We start from the raw sequence: 17954 nt of genomic DNA, 5'->3' as shown, positions 1-17954 counted from the left end.
ATGGTTAATTAATAATTTATTTGTGCTTTATAGACCAGTTAGAAGCCTTAAATAGCAGATAGTGATAGCCAGGTTGAAACAGTCTGGCTTTATGTTAGAAAAAATCCAATTTCTGGTATTATCTAGTTGGGTAATATAACAGATATGCTGTTAAAGTGCTGAAGGGTTTCTTACTTTCTAACAAGACATCAAATCTGCAGCTGTAAATGTTAATAGGTCATTGATAAATTGTGTTTTACTGTGAGCAAAGTTAGTCTGCAGGTAACAGGTGTTGTATATTGATTGGATTTGGTCTAGGTGCTGTCACTGGAGGGTAAGGGTCCATTGAAGGGGTCTTGCTGATGAATTAAATAGTCATAAATAGATAGCAATTGTTTGAGGTTTACCACTTCCCACGGGGAGTTTTACACGTGGCTTCTGATTGATTTGTAAAGTACAAATATATGATAATTAATGATTTAAAGACATTAGTTACTACTGTTACCCTTCAGAAAGTGGGACCGTGCTGTCTTTTAGAGGAACTCATGAGCTCATAGCAGGTCTGTCGGAATATTACCGGCCAGCCAGGCTACATAAGTGAGACAGAAGAGGGAAGTTAAAATATTCGGCCTTTTTTTCTGCCTGTTTGTATTTATTAGGAAGTAAAACAAAGCGCACATGTGGCCGCTGGCTCCGCCTCAGCCATGTGACGGTGTCCTGGCTGAGTCAGCCGGCTCGTCACGCAGCGTCAGTTCGGAGTCGCACAATTATGAAAAAGCAACCTTCCGTTGGAGGTGCAGCCGAAGCGGATCTCTCCAACGTCCACCGGGCTTTCCTTCCAAGGCTAACCGAGAGCACCGCCGATAGATGGATAAAAGCCACGACACAGCTCTTCCTGAGTCTCAACGGTGAAGAGAATGGTATGTGATCGTCGCTGAGCTGTCTGATCATTTCCTCCGCGTTTTATAGTCTGCTCAAATTGGCGCTGAGGATCGTCGTGACTGATCGGGGGTTTTTGAGTGGCAGGTCCCCCCCGTGCATGCTGCCTGCCTGCCTGTCAGGCTCCTAGCCGGGATCCCGCTGGCTTTTTGCTGTGTTTGCTGACTGTCTGGTTGCACTGCTAAAACACAGCGACTCGGACGTGAAAGGCGAAGTGTGTACGGTGACACACTGTCTAGCAAGAAAACCCCAAAATCACACACGGGCGTAACGTTAGCAGGCTAAATAGCTAGCTCGCTAGCGCTAAATGCTAGGTACTTAACCGAAGCTAACTAGCTACGCCAGCTGCGGTAGCTGGCTGATGTTAGCAACGGTTTCATCTCTGTAAAACAACACCCAGAGCTTCTCTTCATTAGACAGCCCTCTTGATACTAAACACACAAAAGGCTGTAAGTCAGAGCAGCCGGCTCTTGTTTAAGACACATTTCTGCCAGCTGTCTCAGATGTCGGACAAGACACACTGTCATCGGCAGTAACAAGTCAATGCCACCTTGAATGGCTGCCAAGTCCGTTCAGACTGAGTCCCCTTTATTCCGCCAGCGTCGAGAAAAGTTAAGTGATGTTGAAATAGCGCATTTATAGTCTCAGACGTTTGTTAGACCACAGTGCGCCCACTCATGTCCGTTTGCTATTTGGTGAGAGGAAAATGTTTCAGGCCCGCTGCTCACATCGGCGAGGACTTGTCTCAACATTGGTGTTTGTAAGTTGTAATTTTTCCTCTTCCTCTTCGTGTCAAGCACGGCCTCCTCTTTTCCCAAGAATTTCCTGTCTGGTCCTCTCTGGTGTAGCAGTCTGAGGAGCTCAGGGTGAATGGAAAGAGAAGATGCCTTGTAGCCAAAAGCTGTGAGTCAGACTTAACCACACAGTGTTGTTGTTACGCTGTGTGTGAGGGCTGGGTAATACTGAACTCATACCCAGCACTCGGATAATAACAACGTGTTGATAGTTTAGGAGTGGACGACGTGGTTAAAATCCCCTAAAACAGAAGATGTCATTTTCCATCATGATATTGATATATTGTGATCTGATCTGGGTGACTCCAGTGACGCCAAGACCTGATAAATAAAGATCACATTGACGCAAAAATCAGGCATTTGCTATCAGTCAGTCCTGCTCATTGATTTGGAACACAGCCCACAGTGGCTTCATACACCCAGAGGTAATAAAAGTATGTTCTGTATGAAGAGTGTGGCTAAATCTCTGGCTGTAGACTCATTTCTCAGTCATCTTCACTTTCAAAATCCTGTCATATTTCAGTGATTAAAAGTCAAAACAAGTCATTAGTAATGTGGTTGAGGTGACCACACACACATTTGTTGGTCATTTACCCCAAAAGTTGGGTAAAACGTGAATAAAAACAGAATGTGATCATTTGCAAACTAACTGTGTTTACTGGCAGCGGTTTTTACAAGGAGTTCCTGAGCCCATACAGTGGTATCCTTTTTACAAAGTGGTGAACCTCGCTCCATCCTGGCTTGTGATCAACTGAGCCTGTCCATGTTCCTCTCATTACTCAATCATGATACTATCACCTGTTACCATTGAACCTGTTTACCTGTGGAATGTTCCAAACAGGTGTTTTTGGAGCGTTCCACAACTTTCCCAGTCTTTTGTTGCTCCTGTCCCAACTTGTTTGACACGTGTTGCTACCTTTAAGTTCAGAATAAGCTGATATTTACAAAAATCAATGAAGTTGATGACATAAAACATTAAATATATTGCATTTGTGCTGTTTTCAATTGAGTATATATCAAAAAGGATTAGCAAATGATCACATTCTGTTTTGTTTAGATTTAATACAGCGTCCCAACTTTTTTGGAATCGGGTTGTAGCTCAAATTGAACAGTTGGACACATTCAGTAGATGATTTCATTTAACTGTGTTGTGGCTTGTAAGACAGGGGAAATATCATTACCCAAATCTCAGATGATAGTGTATCTAATCTCATATTGCAGCACTGATATATATCTCCTCCGCAGTATGTTATTTGCTGAGACGCCAGAGCAGCCGGTGCTTTTTGCCTCAGTGCAGAGCGTCTTATTTCCCACAGCGCCGGCTTGAGCCAGTCACATGCCGCAGCTTAATAGTGGATGAGGGGCACTCCTGTGCTGCTGCTCTGAAGAGTCTGATTGCGGCCTGATGAACTAATTACTGGTTCGTCAGAGTAGTCAGCATGTTTTTTTTATGTATGCCACCAATCGCTAATAGAACTTTATTATTGCAAGTCACAGTCTCTTATGTAATTGTGGGTGGTTGAACTGGTCATCAGCTCGGGCTTTAGCGCTCTGGGAGCTGGTAGAAAATGGTCTTGCATCACTGTGTTGTGCTCCAGAATAGACTCTAGCACTACTAGTCTGTGTGTTTGTGTACTGTGTGCGTTTGAGTGTGTAACTGCATGTGTGTTTTAGCCTGTGGAGTGACTGTGGTGTGCCTTTCAGAGCTCTGTTATCTCATGCTCCAATCCATTTGCAACACTCGCACACACGCACAGGCTCATTTGAAGATGACTGATAAAGTTTTTCCAGTGGCCCTGGACAGGGTATTAAAAAAAAAAAAAAAAAACCCCGTCACAGTCTCAGTTTGTTGATTTTATGAATGGAGTGCTCCCCTGTAGTTGTTGTCCAGCAGATCCTCCTCATTGCTTCTCTTCACTCTGCAGGGCTGCAGCTCCGAGTCAACCACGCAGCTGACTTGGGTGCACTGTGTACTACCTAAAGACTACTGGAGAGAATACGGACTGAGTGTATTATATGATTTGTGCTTGTTTATGCTTTTCTAGTAGTCCCTATTTGTTATTTAAGCAGAGAGGCTTAGAAGCAGTAACTTGACACTGTCCCTGCTGCTATCTCCTATCCTTAGACTGAGTCAACCAGGATTTTCATAGGCTCGCTTAAACATGAGCACCAGATGTTAAAAAAACAGCACAATATCACATGCTTTACATTTCTAGGTTATACAGCTGCTTGGGGGTAGGACTCGGGGTGGCATGCCAGCATGGTATCAGCCCATGCTGTGTCTTTCAGAGCTATGTCCAGGGGGCACAAGCATGAGAGCTGGAGAGCCATCACACGTTGGTCTCATGACTGTATGAACTGACTTCACTTCTGTGTGCAGCCTTCCAGGGAACTTATCTGAAGGCTCTCATGAACTCTTTGCCGCCATTTAACATTCTTTTATAGGCCTAGAGCTCTGAATAACTGCTGGAAGATGTGGCAAGGATTGCCAATTGATAAGACCTATCTGTGTTAAAATGTCTCATCGTGTGTGATCTTAATCTCTTTTAATGAATCCAATATAAAGGCCTACTTTGATCCTGCTTTGTCCTTATCAAAGGGACAGCAGTATTAGTAGCACAATATATTATACCAGGAATTTAACACAGACATTTTACAGGTGGTACTGGCCAGAGCTGTAAACCTAAGACTTGGATATAAGCCACACTCAGTTCACTAAAATCGGACTTGAGATCTGTCTGCTGTGAGATGTATTGCAAAGATTTCACATTTGCAGAAAATGATTTAATGACTAAACTTTAGATTGTGCTGATGTTGTGTCCTCACGGTTAGACACACAGGACCTCCACCAATGATTTTGTTCTGAGCTCTCCTGACCTTCCTGTGTTTGAGTAACCAGTGTCAAGTGTGCAAAATAAGGAGCATTGTTTCATTTATCCTTTTTATCGCATGAATTTGTTGCACAGCATATAAAAGTTATCATATAAAAGGTCCGTTAAAACACGGCCTTGGCCATGTAAGAAAAACGTGCTACAGCTCCCAACATATTAATGTATTCATGACACTATAAACTTGAGTCGTGACCATAGACGGGATAAAAGATGGACGTAGCCACTGAGACGCCACCCACTGGTTTTTGGACCGCCTTTTTGAAGCCTCGAATTTGGCATTATGGCCGTCGCCAACTTGGTTTTTTTGAGCCAGTTGTGATCATATTTGGATGAGAGGGGGGAGCTGTGGAGGTTGCTATGCTTCTATCCTGATTGGATCTGACTGACAATTTGAGGACACACTGTGGTAGTGACTTGTCAATAACAAGGGAGCCACTAGGTTTGGTTGAGGTGTTAACATATGCCAACTGGTTGTCAGCCCAGCAACTAGCGATTGCCAATATTTTTGTGCAGGTGGGAGTCCCCATTCCCCGCACTGCTGAAGAGAAAGACCAGTACTTTAAAGTAACTCGTTCATTTTGTTCACCATCAGTGAACTGATGTGTGAATGACTCTTTTAGCTCTGTATTTTTTAGTATCTTTCAAAGGTGTTTTTTAGAGGAGGTTTTTCAAGTATCCCACTGAATGCAAGTAACAGCCATCAGGGTCAGACAGAGCCCCAGAGAGAATTCATGAGGTAACTGCTTTAACTGCTGTGTACAGTGACACTTATGGGTAATTGTACTGTAGGATACGTGGTTTGGTTATAGCTGTTATAAAAATAGACCTGACAACTAGAGCTTGCTTTAAAATATGTAGTGTAGTGTTGATTTAATAATGTTAAAACATACCAGAGAGTCTGCATCACAAGAAATCTAATGCCGGACTAATTAATATGACAATGAACTGAGAAAAGACAAAGCAAATGCTCTTTCCCATTGCTCTTATATAGTATTTGCAAGTGGCTTTCACATGTGTAACTGTGTCCAGTCACATGTTAACCATACTGTTTCCCCTGTCCACCAAAGCAGCAGATGGCCTAATGATTTTTGCTGCTACTGCCAACAATTGACCTGCATTTGGTGAGTGACGGGTGCTAATTGCAAACCCTGTAACTGCAGATAAATTAATCCAGTCGCCCGACCCTTGTAGCCACGCCCTCAAGAGTACCCGTCTTTTGCATCTATTTCACTCTTAACGGCACCATAATTTGCAAAATGAACATGATGCTGTATTGAAGAAGACTTGAAGCTAATGATTGAAAGAATAAACTCAGATATTTGCATTTAAAAAAAACTGGAACCATAGAATTTTTGACATTTTTACTTGAAAAATTACTAATTTAACTCATTGTTGCTGATTACTTTTCTGTCAGGTGCCTGATTGATTTCAGCTTGAATTGATTTCAGTTTCAATATATGCAATGTCTGTGTCTGTATCCAGATTTTTAGTACCTCTGGGGGGTTGTGTGGTACAAAGCAGTCCCCATGTGATGTGACGTAATGAAAATAGAAACAGCGGGGAGGAATTAAGGTTATGGCGTGGAAAAACTCCTGACAAGAGCCTCAGCTCAGTGTGCCGTGGAGGATGCCCCAGTTCTGTGTCCATGCTTACTATCTAACTATTGCCATACCAGTGGCTCCATTGTAATTCTTACAACAATCTATAATAATCAAGTCTGTATGAGAAAGGTGAAGCAGTTGCACAAATTTGCTGCCCCATTTCATTAGTTTTTTCCTGTAAATCTGAACCTTATCTCTTCAAACAGAAAGCTTATTTCTTTCCTTCATTGCAAAGAATGGGAAACCCCTCAAAGCTGTATAGCAGCCAGCACGCTTTGATCGCAATTTCTCAAAGTAAATAGTGGGAAAAAAAATAAAACGGTAAAAATGAATTGTGCTCTTTCTGTTGGTTCTGAACCACTCTTCTCTTTGGCTGCTGCTCACACTAAAGTGCTGACCCCATATCCTCCACTCTTTCTAATGGGTAATAGCTTTTGCCAAGCCAGATGTTATCTCTCCCTGTATTACGTCAGGCAGGGCCAGAGGAATGATGGGTTGACCAGCCAGCATGGTTACATTGTTGGGAAAAAGGAGGGGGAAGGAAGAGCTCAGTTCACAAGGTTTCTGAGTTCAGTATGTGTTTTTGTGTGCGTGTGTGTGGAGGTGCCAATGTGATCAAATTTGTGTCCAGCAATAGGAACACATTCGCTCCCACAAACGTGCTGGTGTAGATGAACATGACCGTGCGCACACACACACACACACACACACTTGCCCATAAACAAAACTAACAGCATCCTACATTGCTGACCCCAGAGAGGTAGAAAGGTGCTGGATTATATTTCCTACAGGAACAGTGTAATCATAAAACTTGGAGCTCCGAGAAAGAAGCCAGAGAGGAAGAGGGAGGGAGCGAGGAAGTGGGAGAGTGTGTGTATGTTTTTGGCAGGGGCTCTAAAGTGCTCAAGTCTTTTGTTGCCTGACATTCTCAGGTACCATGGTTACAGGTTAGCAGGGCACAGCCCGCCTTTATCTGCCGCATTAGCACATTGTTAGATCGTGTTGGATGGGGACGACACCAGTGTGTTTTGTTGAAAGAATTCTTTCACAGCACAATACTGAGACCCTCCTTATGTCTTAAGGGTGTGTCTCACATCTATCCCTAGTTCAACAGGTAGTGAATCACTATGCAGTGAATTACATTTTAGACATTGATTAGGTCAGTGACCTGCGGTATACAGTAACTATCATATCAAGGTAACTGACAGAAGTTAGGTGGGCTACAGAGTAAGATTTATGAACACATATAAACACAGCTCATAAGGATGATTGCTATGTTTAATTTGGTTAAAAAGCAAGCATTAGCAATAGCATTGCTATCAGCACTCAGCAGAATCAAACCTGCTAATTAACGTTATTAGACGAAGCTGTGTTTACCCTGCTGTGAACTGTAAAGTGTACACTACATACAAGTCCTCATAGTGTATTGTTGACTGTAATGATAGTATACTGTGCAAAAAAGTAATGTGATGTTCCGTTTTGTACTGATAATGAAATGACCGTGTACAAGATGTGCTTTGGGAGATACATGTTCCTTTTTGCGCTAAAATAAAAAACATAAAGGATTAGTTTGGCATTCTGGCAAATATGCTTATTCACGTTCTTGCAAAGAGATGAGAAGATTAATACCACTCTCATGTCTGTCTGTTAAATATGAATGCATAAACAAACATAAATATGTATGCTGGAGCCAGGAGATGGTTAGCTTAGCATTAAGTCAGAGCTTTCACAGGTGCTGGTAGGGTGGATTTTGTGACCTTTGGACAGAGACATGCTAGCTTCTCCCCCTGTTTCTAGTCTTTAAGCTAAACTGGCTCTGGCTTCATATTAAAGGGACAAACTTGAGCGTGCTATTCTTATTTAACTCTCAATAAGAATTTAAATCAGCATAAAAAACATGCCACAATGTTGAACTCTCAAGATTTTATTTTTGGTAAATTCAGGGATTATTATCTTACCTTCCAGGAGTATTCATTTTTGTTGTAACCTCCAGTGTTGGTTTTAATAATAAAGTCCAACTAAATTGAAGGTTTGTCTTTGCACTGTGGTTAACCAAGGGTTCATGGCAACATTCAGCAAAAACATAAATTCATGTCGAAAGGGATAATAATTCACACCCACAAAAAACATCACACCTATCAGATCATCAGCCAGCTCACAATAGATCTAAACTTGAAGACATGTCAATTGCTTACAGGATAAAACAGAAATAAAACCTGTAAATAAATAGCTGTAGGTATACACTTTAAAATGAAGTTAAAACTATTTTGTTAAAGCAACCTTTCTGATGCCTGAGATGTTTGTGTTTGATGATGTGATCATTTCCCAACTCATAAATGTTCTCCAGTTGTGCTGCCACTATAGGTTAAGTATTTTTCCATAGGGGAGACCTAATGTGACGTGAACATCAATACTAATATAGAAATGTTACAGTAGCACTTAGGATTAACATTAGTTTGCTGCCCTCAGTCTGATCTGGATTGAGTTTTTTTTAATGCTGTTCTCTTGGAAATGAGTATCAAGATAAAGGGGGCCTCTTGAGGCGTCAGTGCAGGGCCTGAGTTGTTGGGAGAGGTTTTGTGTGTACTGCATGAATCACGGTTGGTGGTGTGTCTTCACTAGACAACTAGGTATACTGTATATCATTGAGGCCTCTGCCCATCCACTAATCTTCTCCCACACCCCCGCCTCCCTCGTCTCTTTCTCCCGAGCCTAAGTATAATATCTAGTTGGTCTCAGACACATTCATCTGCCCCCTGAGTGGCTTCTTACAGATTAACAGTGGATGGAGTTTGGAGGCTGCAACCTCTCACTGATCACTCAGCTTTTAACTCAGGCCGGATCTGTATGGTAACAGCATCGCTGTAGACTTTGAGACCTCTATGGAAATTGCGTTCAGATCTTGTGAGAGACGGAGCCTGCGAGAAGCGTAGTGATTCGTTGCTGATGATCCGGTGCTCAGGGGAGGCTGCGGTGACTGTGGTTTGTCCGGGAGATGCATGAAGGAGCCTTGGTATGTTCCTGTACAAAGCCCTTAAACACAGAGATGAAGAGGAGGACATCCAGGTACATGCTCAGTGGCTCGGTGTCACTGGTCAAGCGGCGGCATGACCAGTTTGCTTAGATGTTTCAGTAAAACCGCTGTTTACAAACCATGTGTGCTATGGATGGGACTCTTGGCACCAGAGGGTGCCTGTAGCAATAGATAATTTGATGGAAAGTTTGGCACTCTTCCTTTATCCTAAGCCAATTCTGTTTCTATCCTGTCTACATGGAAAGGTTAACTTGTGAGACTCAGTTGCAGCTAGTTTCAGCAGAAAATAACCTGCTGGTAACTCACAATGTTTCCTTCCCCAGTTGTTGCAATACTTTTGTTTGAGTTTCAGGAATAGTTGAAACGCTTTGGTGTAAAGCAGGTGACGGTGTTTGCAGGTTTCCCTCTCTGTGCTGGGAGGGATTAATGGTGCTAATCGCTCATGGTCCCTCTGAGCTGCTGGAGGAACAATAAGGCATTAGGCATTAATTGAAAATTCCTCTGGCATAAATCCTGGCTTTAAAAGGACAGTGATACAGGATGAGATTGTTTTATTGCAGTTTAAAACATTGTCAGACTGAAGCTAAAGTGCCTCCTGAGCTGGAGTCATCCTCATTTTGTAGAGTTAAATTTTTATCTTTTTTTTTTTTTTTTTCCCATTTATTAAACCTTCTAATCCCCTTTATTTTCATAGCCTAAATCCTGGATTAAGGGTTACAAGCTCCCTCTCAGGATGTTTGGAGTTTATGATTTTCAGAGAAAATTGGTTTAGCTGAAGAAAAAACGGACAAATTACCACTTTTGATTTATCCCCATGTTCCTTTTCCTCGTCTTTGTGAAACTACAATGGATGTAGTGTCAGCACTGTACAAACACTCAATTACTGTACAGAGGAGCATTCCTCAGGGAACAATTTGCCTCGCAGCCTGGAATGATTAAATGCAAACATAATACAGCCGTAAACACAAACACCAGCATCTCCAGCTGCTGTGCACTGCTCACAATATGCAATTGTTTCTCTTTGTTCGCAGTCCCAGAAACCCTGGATAGAAAGCACTTTCACCAAGAGGGAATGTGTGTACATACTTCCAGTGTCAAAGGACCCCCACAGGTATGTGTGTCTGTAGCGTGTCGTGTGGTGATAGCCATGGAAACGGTGTAATTGCATGGTGTGTTAAAGTAGGCCCAAACCCTAACAACTACTCTCCAAGGAGTAAATGAGTTTGTTTCTACATAATTTTAATGTTTATGTCTGTCACTGTGATTACAGTCTTAAGTGAGAGGGAAGACCAGTGATGAAGCTGTGCATCGTATCTTCCTCCAATCTTAGGGATGGGATTCTTTATTAATTTCTTATCAGTCGGCCACAAGTTTGGATTTCATCATTTTGAGGACTTCAGTTAAATCTGAATCCCATTTTTTTAAAAAGAAAAGTTCTGTGTGTGTTTGTGAAGAACTTCTGGGATCTCAAATATGGACATTTCTTTCTGCAGACCTACTGGAATCTTACAAAGCAGTGTTGAAACTGTATGGAAGTCCTTTATTGACTTAGCATGCAGGCTGCTCATTCACAATGTGTCATGTCTGCATGAGAAGCACACACAAAACAGCCTTCATAAAAGGTACAGCAGCTGGTATAATAGTCATCCAGTTCTAAAGAAGTAAACGCAAGAAACATTTTGCGAGTAAAATTCTTGGTTATTTGATTTTAGGTAGTTTCCCACAGTTACATGCATTTACAATGTGACCACTTCCATTGTATGTTGTTTTTAGTTACACTTTTAAGAGGGTGCATTCCTTCCTTTCCTCTTGTAAGCTCACAATGATACTGGGTTACTCTTTTCCCCTGTGTTTTCTTTTACATCAATTATTTGCCACTGGCTTTTCTCCACTAACTACAGTACGTGCTGCTAGTCGAAGATGATTCGGAGATGTTTGTGAACATGGGCCCACGCAACGGCGGGCCAAAGGCCTGCATGTGACTGCGATCACAGTGAGAGTCCCCTTGGCAGGTTTCATAATGCTCTCTTGGTTAAAGGCCAATCTAACCAGGCTGCCTGCCCAGCTGACAGATAACCTTCCAAAATGTCCCCCAGTGTCTACAGAGAACTTCTTTCTAACAACGAGAGATCAGACCAGCAGTCTGTCTTCGTATCTTCTATCTATCATCCGTCTAAATGTACTCCACATTTAAGAGGTCATAATTAATTTCAACTGAAATCAGTGATTAATTATGTTGCTGTGAATTTCCCTCCAGATGCCTTCCAGGATGTCAGATTTGCCAACAGCTGGTCCGGTAGGTATTCTGTCTTTGTTTCACTCATTCTTTGTTACCTGACAGGATTAGCCTGACAGCGCTGACCGGTTACTTCACACTAGAAAAAGCCTGCAGGCAAATTCTTTTACAGTGTAATTCGACTGAACAGCAACCCTCCTCAGGAAACAATTAACTTCCAGGCTTTGTGTGTCAGGATGCACCTGCTCGCCAGAGGTGATCAAAGGAGGTGAAGAAACAAAAATGCTTGGGATGGTCATTAATTATAGTTTATAATGCATTGATGAGGCACATTAAAAGTAAAGCACCCCTACAGTCTTGAATATCTGTCAGACCTTGTCATCATGGTTGGTTGTTGGGATAAAAGTTTTATTTTTGATTTGTATTGCTAAGATATTTTATGAGGATGAAAATCTGGATTTGAATGTTTAAAAGCTGATGTGAGTATACAGGTTATACATTCTCACAGTTCACCGTGATAACAGGCAAAGATTTCCCATTTGTATTTCTTAATGATTCTTGAAACCATGAGTGTTTTACTTCAGACAGAGGTAGACACAGGCAGGCCTCTCATTTCAATCCAGCAACATTGAATTTTATCAGCTGAAATAACAAGCAGAATGTAGCAGCTGTAGCTAGCTAGCTAGTTAAGCTAGCGGTAGCTCCAAAAGTTGGTTGAAAACGTCCTCTCCAGACGACTATTTACTGTTTCCAGTTCCCTAGTTTTAAAATAAGGATCCTGTAAAGTGCTTTTTAAATATGCACTTGGTAGCTACATCCTTGATAGCGTGGTAAAAGAGTGAAGCTAAAGCTGCATCGATAGCAGCTGATGTAATAAAGAAACAGAATTGTTCCTGTTTATTTGGTTTTAATGTAACGTAACCTGTAAAACCACAAACTTGAGTTAGCTAGTGAAATGCTTCTTGGCCTGTAACGCGTGATTAGGTTATGGTTTATGGTTTGTGAGTCCACATGTAAAATTCAAGACACTGACATTCACGAAGTGTGTCTTGTACTTGAACGCATCATTTAAATCCACTATTGTTAAGAACAATCAATGAAAAGTGATTCTGTTCACCCTCAAGGTGCTGCTGTGGGCGGCTGGTGCGGCAGCATGTTGGCTTCACAGCCAGCTTGGCCACGAAGTACTCGGACATGAAGCTGGGTGAAAACCCCAACCTGTCCATGCCCGCGGTGGAGGAGTGGTCGGTGGAAAAACACACAGAGGCGAGCCCCTGTGACGCCTATGGTGTCATCAACTTCCAGGGAGGGTCTCACTCATACAGGGCCAAGGTAGGAGGGCAAATTCTTCTGCGCGGCGGGCATGTATTTCATGTAAAAAGAGTGATTCTTGATAATTGTTCAGCAGATTTCGTAAAAATGGTCTTACAAAGTGGTTTTAAATTATTTTTATGTGTTTTCCTCAACGCACGCTTGAAACAATGTAGATTCTTAATGTCTTGTGCTGAAGCATTGACAGCTTTTTTTTTATAATCTATTAGTAATTTAACTATATATTTAGCTTTAGATTAACTGATGTTTGCTGGTTTCTGCTTTTCAAATGTGAGGTTATGCTGCTTTTCTTTGCTTTATGTGCTCATGTGAACGTGCTTCTCTCGTGTCTGTGCAAACATTGGCAGTATGTGCGTTTGTCCTACGACTCGCGGCCAGAGAGCATCCTGCGGCTGATGCTGAAGGAGTGGCATATGGAGCTTCCTAAGATCCTCATCTCTGTCCATGGAGGAGTTCAGAACTTTGAGCTGCACCCACGCATCAAGCAGGTGGTGGGAAAGGGCCTCATCAAAGCTGCAGTCACCACCGGGGCCTGGATTCTCACCGGAGGGGTCAACACAGGTATGTAGTCAGAGGGATTAGTTTAGTCATCCTGTGGATACGCTGGCTGTAAAACTGTGAATTTGAGCAAGTTTCCGAGTATTCCTGACAGTCAAAGTCATATGATTTCTTATTTGAAAGCAGAGGATTTACAAGAATATATCAGAATGTATTATTTTCAAATGCATTTAATGTTGGTTTTCAGCTGTATTAGAATCAGAGATCATACTATAATGGATGGAGCTGCCTTGTCGTTCTGTCACAAACTCACAGATTCATGTTTAGCATTTGTAGCTGCTTTATTTGTGGACGTGTGAACAAAAAAAAAAGATTTGGGCATGGCCCTTTTTGCGTGGAGGCAGCACAGATTTGCTTGAAACTGCAGGCCAAAAATTGTTGGCACTGTGGCTCTGCAGGCTAGGAATGATCTTAGACTGGTTTGAGGTGCTTTGCATCTCTTTTGAAAAGAAACGTTACAAGCAAATGAGAAAGGAGTAAATATTGTAATGTGGAAATTAATGAAATATTACAACACAATGTCAATTTTAAAATGCTTTCTGGGTTCAGTGACGAGCTGGTATTATTGTTATTGAATAGATATAGCAGCTAATAACTAATTATTTTCCACCCCTGCTCCCTCACAGATTCCCTAAATGACCACTCACTCCCACTTACATTATACACAGACCTGCACAAACACACAGACACCATCAGTGTGATGCGCTGATGTAGCAGAACTTCTAATACTGGGCTCTAAGCGTGTCATTTGGCTGTGTGTCGTGGCCGAGGTGTGTCTGCAGCCACAGCGCGGCGTTAAGTTGGTGTGGTCTGATCATAGTGTTTAAAATCATTACTCACAGGGTCAATTACCCAGACCAGTGATTACTTTTAATGCCTCGCTGGCACCCTGGCCAGTTGGGATGGTCTCCTGGCTCACAAATTACTGCTGAATCCATGAGATCCATCAGCTGAGGATTGTGGTTCACAAACAACCCCAGGACTAATGTACTTGATGTGGCCTTGCACCATATGCAGTGTTTTGGAGATAGAAGCCTCAGGTGTCTGGCCTCTTTCTTTTCACATTCATGGCTAATGGGATCGACACACTATTACTGGTCATTGATTTGTACGGAAACATACATGTTAAGGGGCCAGTTTTATGATGTAACTGCCAGTCTGAATTTGTATGTATGGCAAGGTTACATAGCAATGAAACTTTAGACTCCTGTCCATCATATAATAAAAGATTATTGATTGTTTAATGCATCCTTCTCAAAGGTGTCGCGAAGCATGTGGGAGACGCCCTTAAAGAGCACTGTTCAAGATCATCAAAGAAAATTTGCACTATCGGGATCGCACCCTGGGGAGTCATAGAAAACAGGAACGATCTCATTGGCAGAGACGTAAGACCCAACTCTTATAATCTAATTTGTTGTTGATGTTGCTACTTTGATGTCAGTTTGGGTTGCTTTGTGAAGGCACAGAAGTCATTTCTCTCCTCTTCACTGCCATCTCATGTCCACACTTCAGATTATCGCTCCGTATCAGACGCTGCTGAACCCTCTCAGCAAACTAAACGTTCTCAACAATCTGCATTCCCATTTCCTCCTGGTGGATGATGGGACAGTGGGCAAGTACGGCGCTGAGGTCAATCTGCGGCGGGACCTGGAGAAGCACATCAACCTTCAGAGAATACATGCGCGTAAGTGAAAGCAGAAACATAAACTTCAACAGTTCGCTTGGATTCCATAGAACCAGCAGATCATAACGGATCACTTTGGATCTGCTAAAGCAGTGTGGGGATCTTCTTCTGAGATAATGCACTGACATTGTTTTTGTGTCTTGGAAAGGCAAAAACATCCCCTTACTCATGTACTCATCTACTCCCAATCAAAACACAACACTTAGCCCATTAAATTACTGAAATCCACAACTCATGTAAATGAAAAAAAAAAAAAAAAACTTTCTTCAACTTGAGTTTGTTTTTGTCCCGATGAATCTTCTTCTTGTCTTATATTTATTATGATTTTGTTGTTGGGGCTTTTAAGCTGCACATCAGAAAGATTGAAGTCCACACTGTACTGAATGTAAAGTAAAATGTACGCCTCCACTCCAAGCTAATAGAGCGCCCCCTTCTGACAAGAAAGACTGAACTTAAATTCTGTGTTCTGCTCTCTGCATTAGTGATTTGCATCAAATTTAAAATTGTCACTTTTAAGTTCTGTGAGATGTTAAACATTGAAGTGAACATGAGTGCAGTATCACCCACAGGCCGAAACACAACACTTCTCACCTGTTAAGTCTGAGTTTAACCGATCAGTCTTCACTGACCACAGACAAGAACAGTTTATATACTTGCCACATCAAGTGGACGTCCATGTTTCAAGGTCAAGGTCATAGAATTATCTCAAAGGAATTATTGATAAATAATCTCTTCTTCTTTGACGCTTTGTGCTGGCTGTAATGTGTTACAACAGTTTGCTCAAACACAGTCACGTGATGTTTTATTAATACAGCATGCCATACTCATACTCTGCCTGGAACTCTTGCTTGGAAGAGCAGCGTCAGATCTGATTAGCACAGATCATTTTCATGTGTATTCTAACTTGTGTGGGAGTACCTCTTGATAAATACAGCAGATTATGATACTTGACTTTATGAACGAGGTAATAAGACTTACAGCCTAAAATGTCGTCGTACATTACATTGTACATTATGTTTTGTGGTAAGACCACTTTCTTGAATATTCAGGTATATTAAATGAAATGTAAATAATCATTAGTATGGCTCTTTCACCAGTGAAGTATCATGTGGGTTGCAGCTGAATTTACTTCAAGAAGTCAGGCTTAGGAAGTGAAACCAAGAGAACATACAAAAGTGGCTGAGTTGTGACTTTGCTGCTTATAGCATTAATTCCTCTGTTAGACATTATAGGACTAAACTAAAGTCCAAGATGTTATTCTTATGAAGTCAGTTTGTCTTTGCCTGGTGGAGACTGGGTGATAACAGCGAGCTGGCCATTATCTCCACAACCTCTCACAAACTGTCACTTGGGTGGAGCTGTATTATGTGAATGACATTAGAGTTGAAGGGAATAATGGAAAATGAAGCTATAAGCACACTCTTCTTCCTTGTAGGAATCGGTCAGGGTGTTCCTGTCGTGGCCCTGATCTTTGAGGGGGGTCCCAATGTGATCCTGACTGTGCTGGAGTACCTTCAGGAAAGCCCTCCTGTCCCAGTAGTGGTGTGTGAGGGGACCGGCCGTGCTGCTGACATACTGGCTTACGTCCACAAGCAGACCGAGGAGGGAGGGTAGGCCTCACACACACACACACACACACACACTCACACACACACACACACACACACACACACACACACACACAGAGGACAGGGGTGGGTGGGGTGCTGCCAAACAAATATTGTTTTAATGTTGATTTGTTTGAGTGTAATCACAAATGAAATGACTGATGATGGGAAAGGAGGGAATGAATGGAGAAACAGTAATGTTAACAATTAAGCAGAGATGGTAACATATAGCAGAGAGAATACAGAGAATTTTTAAAATGTGTAAAATCAAGGTTTCATTTCATGTTTTATTAAATATTTAGTTGTTAAAGTTAGAACATTTGTAAAGCCAAATGGCACCGATGCTGTTCGTGATGAATCATTACTGTGTTGTAGACAGTGATGTTCCTGTTTTGTTGTGTTTTCGGTTCCTTTGATGGCAGCGTCGTTGGTGGCTCCTAGCTTTTTTATAACAGACTGGGCTGTGGTTGGGAATCCTTCTGGGACAGAAATAGACAGAAATAGATGTTCATCACTTCCTTCATCTATTCCTCAGGCCTGAGAAAGGGCCTGAGGCCTGAAATGTTGCTTCTAAAACAGAATGAGATGATTTAGTTGTGCAGGCCTTTCTCCATTGTTCCCCCTGTTAGCTGGCTTGCAAAAACTTTAACAATCCCGGCTAAGTTGACACTAAATAGGAGCTCCATCGGTCCATCAGTCAGTCTTGTCAGACCAGGAGTTTCCAATCCAGCTGTGAGCATGTTCGCATAAAAAGGTTGGCCTTTGTTACAGCTGATCACAGGAAACATGCACAGATCCAGAGCAGTGGGGTTAACATGAGGTTTACTTTTCCTTTGAAGGTTAGTTAACAGGAAAAGGGAGATAGAATCTAAAAATAAAAATAGTACAGAAAATTACATAATTGCACAAATAAAGCATTTAAATGCACCAAGTGATTGTACGGCTGCACGGTGTTGTTGAGGGATTTTTAGACAGGACGTGTGCTGGAATCAAACCTATACTTTAAGTGTTTTATAGCTGTGTTGGTTTGAGCAGCATGACTGCAACCATGTTATACTGTAATCCTTCTACAGCGGCCTTCCTGATGGAGTGGAGACTGACATCATCGCAACCATCAAGAAAACCTTCAACTTCAGCCAGAGCGATGCCATCCACCTCTTTCAGACTCTGATGGAGTGCATGAAAAGCAAAGAATTGGTACATTCACGCACATTTGAATTTTTCCATCACATATTTTAATATTTTTCATACACTGCTTATTATTCATGTTCGAGTTTTTAATTTCCATTTCAATGGCAG

The 17954-nt window shown here is 41.9% G+C and overlaps 1 protein-coding gene across 2 annotated transcripts in view; it reads left to right on the top strand.

Moving 5' to 3' along the window:
- The first annotated feature begins 755 nt into the window (after positions 1–755).
- The window catches only part of trpm7 (transient receptor potential cation channel, subfamily M, member 7), a 40004-nt gene continuing 22805 nt past the window's right edge, over positions 756–17954 (top strand). For both annotated transcript variants that reach the window (XM_041942662.1, XM_041942671.1), the window contains exons 1-9: positions 756–899; positions 10270–10349; positions 11496–11534; positions 12599–12806; positions 13154–13367; positions 14625–14749; positions 14877–15048; positions 16484–16658; positions 17729–17852. In XM_041942662.1, coding sequence (XP_041798596.1) covers positions 897–899; positions 10270–10349; positions 11496–11534; positions 12599–12806; positions 13154–13367; positions 14625–14749; positions 14877–15048; positions 16484–16658; positions 17729–17852 — 1140 coding nt within the window. In that variant the 5' untranslated portion in view covers positions 756–896. The remainder of the gene's footprint in view (positions 900–10269; positions 10350–11495; positions 11535–12598; positions 12807–13153; positions 13368–14624; positions 14750–14876; positions 15049–16483; positions 16659–17728; positions 17853–17954) is intronic.

Source organism: Chelmon rostratus, chromosome 1, assembly GCF_017976325.1.
Source record: "Chelmon rostratus isolate fCheRos1 chromosome 1, fCheRos1.pri, whole genome shotgun sequence".
NCBI lineage: Eukaryota > Metazoa > Chordata > Actinopteri > Chaetodontiformes > Chaetodontidae > Chelmon > Chelmon rostratus.
Note: the sequence above shows the minus strand (reverse complement) of the source record. Positions and strands in the feature narration are given on the sequence as shown.